The sequence below is a fragment of the Achroia grisella genome, unplaced genomic scaffold, assembly GCF_030625045.1.
Source record: "Achroia grisella isolate CSIRO2021 unplaced genomic scaffold, CSIRO_AGI_Agris_v1 utg109, whole genome shotgun sequence".
Classification (NCBI taxonomy): Eukaryota; Metazoa; Arthropoda; class Insecta; order Lepidoptera; family Pyralidae; genus Achroia; species Achroia grisella.
The window spans coordinates 5,914,952-5,922,230 of NW_026712573.1; the positions used below are offsets into that span (position 1 = coordinate 5,914,952).

At 30.6% G+C, this 7,279-nt stretch overlaps 1 protein-coding gene across 2 annotated transcripts; it reads right to left on the reverse strand.

Moving 5' to 3' along the window:
* Positions 1-772: 772 nt before the first annotated feature.
* On the reverse strand, positions 773-7,191 carry LOC131844371 (SWI/SNF-related matrix-associated actin-dependent regulator of chromatin subfamily B member 1-A). 2 transcript variants are annotated; one of them, XM_059193243.1, is made up of 8 exons: positions 6,909-7,191; positions 6,622-6,812; positions 5,923-6,085; positions 5,257-5,404; positions 4,590-4,801; positions 3,929-4,105; positions 3,450-3,588; positions 773-1,071 (listed from the first exon to the last, which is right to left on the reverse strand). In XM_059193243.1, the coding sequence occupies exons 1-8, from the start codon at positions 6,987-6,989 to the stop codon at positions 980-982; spliced, it is 1,203 nt and encodes a 400-aa protein (XP_059049226.1). In that variant the 5' UTR covers positions 6,990-7,191; the 3' UTR covers positions 773-979. The 2 variants fall into 2 exon arrangements, with proteins under 2 accessions (XP_059049226.1, XP_059049235.1); XM_059193252.1 differs by lacking the exon at positions 773-1,071 and having other exon boundaries at positions 3,442-3,588.
* Between the last annotated feature and the right edge of the window lie 88 nt (positions 7,192-7,279).

Below are 7,279 nucleotides of genomic sequence, written 5' to 3' on the forward strand. Positions count from 1 at the left end.
TTAGATAAAGTCAGATTACGAATTCGAGATAAATCTTAATTTAATTCTTTAACCTACCACTGAATAAAAAGCATCACAAAAATAAAATATCCACCTAATTTTTTAATATAAATAAGCCGCTGTTTTGCAACCTACTTTAAAATATTGAATAGTAAGTACAGATGATAAAGGATGTAATTATATAAGGCGTACTTTGACAATACCGAACACATATTCTGAAGAAGCTAGAGAGGCCAATGCCAAATTTTATTTATGAAATATAATAAATGCACGGTATGGTATAAATATAAAAATACGAAAATATGTCGTGACGGAAAGAGATGGCGTTATCTGGCTATAATTACATTCTATAAAAGAAACTTAATATAAAATTTCAAAAGGAATGTTTTATTACGGAAAATTTTTAGAATACTTGCCCTGCGAACAGGAATCTTACATACGAGATGAATTAAATGTTCTCACATAATTCGAATGTTAATTTCTTTTCATACATCTATTTTAATAATATTAAACAGATAGAGTCGAAGGTGTATTTTGTAAGCAATGTGCTTACAAAATATAGCTTTGATTCTTATCAAATGATTCAATTCTTTATTTTTTTATTTTAAATTGTTCTTGATATTCAAGCTCTCAACTTAATCTATAATCAATTACACAGAATATATTCGTTTTATGCAATTATCTTGTTTGCACAGTTAATATATAAAATATGTTGACATTCACATTTTATTCACCAAATTGGAAATAAAATAACTTTCTGTATCAGGTATCAGGTTCTTACAAGACCACTTCATGAAGTGATATTCATGTATATAGGCGACGGTTACAACTCACTATTAGTCGATTTGTTTGCCGTTCCGGTAATTATACATATAAAAATCAAACTTATTGAACATATTAATATTACAATAAAATGTTTATAACTAGTTAGAACTTGCTACGGACTTTCATCGGCCAGTAAAAACATGGCGTTGGGTGATTATATCTTTTTCCTCCTCTTTTCTGGCGTCGTTTGGAACATGGCTTCGTCAGCACGGATCAGCCGATTCACAGCGCGACTCATCGACACATCTGTTACCAGAAAATATAAAATCAACTCTATGTCTAGTTGACAAGACTTCAATTTACATAATTGTTATTTTTGAAGTATACAGCAATACTATTTTAACATTTCATATATGTATATACTAGTATTTCACTTAGAACATACAATGTATCTATTCTGAATTTGTTTATAAAAATAAAACTAAAATAATTAGGTACATATGTAAATTATTAAGTGTGTTAGGAAATGAATTTACTGGTATCTGAAAAATAGTGTAGATATTCTAAAAGTCAATAGACGTGATAATTATTTGTATAAAATACTATTATAAAACATATATTTTTCAATATTATATAGTAGTATAAAGTATATAATATGAAATATAAGAGATAGTAATGCTATATTTCAAAGACTAAACTTGTATATGGTAAGCAGATTGTGTCAATTGAATCACGCATGGCAAGTAAAATATGGACAATTGGTTAGTCTCGACAATATGTGACTATCAAATGAAACGATACTCTTTTAGAAAATTCATTTTAATGTGATAGAATTTTAACAGTCCACTTACTTTTTTAAATACATACAGTAAATATATAAATATGCACGAAAAAATATTATTCTGTTGTCACTATTATTGACAGTCTTTTTATTATTAATTGTTAACTATAATAATTATAATATACTCTTTATTTCATGCAATTTTTCCTTAAAATTTACTTATTGTATTAAAATTGTACTTTCTGAAGGCAACAATATCAGTTTAAGTCAAATATTTATTATTAATGAAAAGAAGTCTAATATCAATTAATTAAAATTATATAAATAATAAAAAAAAACACGTGAACAAATTATTAGAAAAAACATTAAGCGTACATTACACCTCTTGTGACAATTAATTTAATAAAAAAAATACAATAAATTATTAAAACTGTATTGACTAAAATTTCTAACTACAAAAGTTATGAATGTAATATCAAGACAATAACTAATCATTTTAGTCATTGTTTTGAGAAGAAACTAATTAAATTAAGTAACATCATTAATTTATTATATTTAAAAAAATCAACACTAATCAACTATATTAACCAGTTTAAATACTTATACACTACATTTTAAGTACTTTTACCAAAAAATAAGACAATATAACACCATCACTTCAGTGAGTAATATATCCCCACTCCATAACTCCAAATAACCAAGTCCCATCAAAACTTTGTTAAAATACTGATTTTATTTAAACAACAATACTAGTTTGCCAACTCTGTTCGCGGCATTCTACAGAATGTACGTTATAATATAAGCGATTATCTATAGAACGAAATAGATTATTTCTATTCTGATTTATTGAATAAGCTTAATTTTAATCAGTTTGCAATAGTATTACTTTATTATACTGCACCACCGAATGCAGATTCAGAACAAGATAAACGGCCAAGAAATTCTGTAGTATTTCCTTCCTTTTGAACAAAAGGAATAAAACTTTAGATGTCTTTTGTTTTGTATTGGCCAAACGTGTAAAATTAAGATATTAGACTTACAATTAGAACTATGCAACAAAATAAATAGTCAGCGACTAGTGCCAACCAATACCTACTAGTAGTACCCGTTCACAAGTATAAATAATAAGCCCTATCAAATAGGCCAATGACCCGGCCCACCACTCACATTGTCACATCACACATGTTTAAACATTTTAGTGAATAGGACTTCTAAAAATTTTCGACCATATCACAACTATTTTATTTTAGTACATAATTAAGTATAGTCATATTGCGTTAGCCTACGTGCATAATACTCTCAGCAAATCTGTCGTCACTCGTCGAAGCACCAAGCACGAAGTTGACAAGCTAGTATACAACCTTAGATGTGAAATCGAATTAGAAATTCAAATGCTTGATCATATTCTTTGCATTACTGCATACATTAGCTACAATTTTACTAAATCAAACAAAACATTTAATATAAAAATGGTATAAGGTTTCATTTTAATATCACTATAATTTTATTTACTTAAATAATATGAATGTGAACAATATGAAATGTTTTTAGGACACAAGTACTATAGTAGTACAATATAGATATATATCCATTTCCCACTCCCAAACAAATTAGATTATTTTTTTTATTCTCATATTTATAGACTCTATTACAGCATTTGTGATTAACTGAAATTTAACCTCTGTATATATTATATTTTCTATTATGATGATATACTAGGAGTACAAGAATTTAAATAGAATGTAATCATACTTCGCAAACTTAATAATAAAATGCATTGTCTCAAATGGATTTTTTTAAATTGACTTTTAACTTTTTACATTAAAAGTTATTTTCCTAAAACTTTTTTTTAAGTTAATGCACATTAATATTAAACTTGCGATACATCAATCAGTTTACCAACCGGGCGTAGTGTTTGCAAGACGACGCATGCGTCTCGTGTTTCTATCCTGGTCTCGAATCTTCTTCTCCATTTCCGCGTTGGTGAGAGTCTCCAGGTGAGGCGCCCATTGCTCGGCCTCTGACGGCTGGCGGTATGGTGTCTGCAAAAATTGTATAAACTTTGCTGTAATATAATTTAATTATCTAAAGCATATATTTACCTGTACACTAGCTTTAATAGTAAAATACATTTGTGTGCTACAACAATACAAAAGTATAAATTTAAATTGGACTCCGTTTTGCACATGTAGTCTCTTTTTCGGGCCTAACGGTATATACACAAAGAAGTCTGATAACACAATCTGAGTGCATACAAAGTTAATATTTAGTTTACTGTTGGCTTCTATATATTAGAAATCTACTTCTACCTCATTAATAAATTTAAATTCTTTTATATTAATAAATGATAACTTAAAATAAAAGTAAAAAGGTCTAGATTACCTCAACAACGGGCAATGGTGCTTCGCTAAAGGCGTACGTCCGTTGGTGCCAGCCGAGCTGTCCGCGGACGCTGTATGCGATGCCTGTGACGAACTCGCCGCCCAAACCCAGTTCCGCACACAACTTCATAGCAAACTGTTCTGGATTATTCTCTTTTTCTGACATATCCCATTCCACCTAAAACATGGAGTAGTTTAATTACAGTGTAATGTCTTATCCGACCCCCCTTGTAATCCAACATGGTCTATTACTTATTATTGAATATTTTTTTGACAATATACTTCAGAGTGCATATACATACATACATACATATATAACATAGAATCTTATCACTGGATCTGTAATTTGTCGGATTATATAATCCGACAAATTCGATGGTCCGCAACTGCCCTGCGTTTGTCGTATAACCGGGGCTCCACTATATTTGTAAAGTGCACATATCCATATATTACTATTATAGTCTTTTTTAAAAGGATATTAGAGGGATTTTTCAGCAATAGATGATTGATTCTAGAAGGTTTATATGTATAATAGAAACGTGTTATAGTATAGAACAAGCCGGGAAATTCAAAGATTTATAATGTAATCTGTGTGAAACTGAGACAGGACTGTTGTTTTTTTTTTATCCAGCCAAATACTTCACTTGAAAGAAAATAAATACCTGATCAACAAGAGAAGTATTCCCAACATGTATGTTTAGTTTGATGACCACTCTCTGGTCAGTCTGTTCCTCCAATATAGCCGGAGGTTCGCTCGGGAATGCATCTATTTGCTGACGGATGGACGACGCTATGGCAGGAATGAACGTACTTGTGTTGAGTTCAAGATCATCGCATAGCACTTCAGCGAATTGTTCCGGTGTGATTATTGACTCTAAAAACGTAAATAATAAAATCTATGTATATATAATAAATTGCATAAAGGAGCTAATATTATAAAGAATAATATAGTGTATATATAGTGAATAATATAATTTTTAATAAAGTATAATCTGTACACAACATTTCATTTAATTATTAATTGTGAGGAAATTAACTACATAATTGTAATTTGTAATAGAAAACAAGTGGCAGATATAATATGAATTGAACCACATACATTACATTTACATATGACCATGGTATGTGTTGTTGCCATTCCAGATGGCTAAACGATAATGCCTCTGTAACTTTTAATGTCATTGCCATATGCCTGCCACATCCAAATAACAGAAACTAACTTGAAATCGAAACTACTTGATAACTAAAATATGTCAGGTTTAGATGACAAAGTCTATCTCAGTCAGGCACACACCCATAATGTGGACATATAAATAAGAGATTACTTACCATTTTTATTCCAAGTAAATGTGTCCCTCAATTTTTGACCTTCTATCTCCATATCAAGACGGATTGGTACAAGCACCTGCTTTTGCGAAGCATTCTCCAACATCGCTGTCATGTCCGTATCATCGAAACAAAGTGGGAATGTACGGACCTTAAATAGCAAAGACCTCACATTATATGCAATGCCTGTTTTGTTTGCTTATGATTGCCATAGGGCATCTTAATTATTTATCTCTATTTTTTATTATATTATATACAATTGACAACACTGCCAACCCAAAGAATGAATTTAGGGGAATTCCGATGGCAAAACTTTCGAATTTCTCTCAACTGAATTGCCATAATTAAAGTCGAGTTGCAACCAGTCATATTTATTTTGTGAATGAGAGAAATTTTCAAAAGTTCTGTTCGATCGAGATTTTCTATTAAGGGTCGAACCCTGGGCCCCCTGAGCTTGAGGTCACCGAGGCACTGCCCCGTCTAGCCCCTTGGTAGCTACGCCACTGATCCCATTACCAGTTTTATACAGATCTCCTTCATACCTAGCATAGGAAATAGTAAGATAAGAGCATCAACAGGCCTGTAGAAAATTATTATCAAAAAATATCTAACTTTTTCCAATATAAACAGTACTTATAAAGTAAAAACTAATGTACCTTCTTATCTTACCTTTTTATTATGCACCCTAGATCGGCTAATAGGTGTCGCTTGAGGAACAGCATCTAAATGAGAGGAGTTCGGCATTACAGGCAGCCATGATGGATTGTGTGGTTTCTTACTTTTACTCTCTCTGGGTGTAGCTAACTCTTGACTTACTGATACTGCTTTATATCTGTAACATTAATATATATATTCAAGAAAAATAAAAAAATGTCTACATTTTTTTATTTTTCAACTGTCAAGTTACAAAATTTTTAATGAAAAACCCATAAATTTACTAGTTTCAAACAACCCCAGAAAATGTACTTAATTTTTTTAATTATTGTCAATGTAATGATGTATCACATTTTAAAATTAAATATCTCTCTATAATATTATTAATATAGACTTAAGTACAGCAATGTATTAAATTAAAAAAAGTGGTTAGTTATGCAGTTTGGATCATGTCGGGTCAGTTCCTTTTAATATATTGAGAAGCCCAGTTATACATGTAAAAACTGAAAAACAAACTACAACATTAAACTGGTCCAGTGTCACATATATATGAATCAACATGTTTGAATATTATTGGCCTTGTAAACTATGTTCTCTATTAACACATATAACCTTATGATTGGCAGTCATTGGACAAATAACAAAAAGAACTTATGCTAAGGAAGTCAAAGGAATATTTTGTAACTTGTTTGAAGTAACATTAACTAAACATACTTGTCATCATTTCCTTCTATAATATCTTCAACTTCCGACGCTTTTAACAATGACACAGAGCTGGACAACACATGAGGACCAAGTCCATTGTCAATTAGCCTTTTCCTTTCCTCATTTGTGAGTGTCCTCCTGGCCATGCCAGGGTACTTTTTGTAAAGAGACCCACGGAACAGACGTAGGTAATTACCCACCTAAAAGGAAAGTATGAAGCACATTATTGACAGAATACTGTAAAAATATAAGTCAAAACTATTCAAGAATTAGTTTATATGAAAAATTAAATTTACCTCTGATCCCACACAGTAAAAATCACCTCCTTCTTCTATTTGAAAACTAATCGGCTTATCGCCGTAAGTTCTGAGAGCCATTTTGACGTAATTACTTTCTATATTTTATAGTATACAAATATTATAGTGTAAAAAAGTCAAGAAATTCACCAATAAAATCTTAATTATTCATATTCTAACTATTTATATTTAATAGTATTAAAAATAGGAAATTATTTAGAAATATTTGTCAAACAAAAATGATTGGTTGTGTACAGATCACAGAGACATAGCGAAGGTGGCGTGTGAGACCACAGAGTACTTTTTATATGCATCTGACGCTACAGTCTTAATTGTATGTAACCGCCCTAAAACTATCAATTCATCATTTA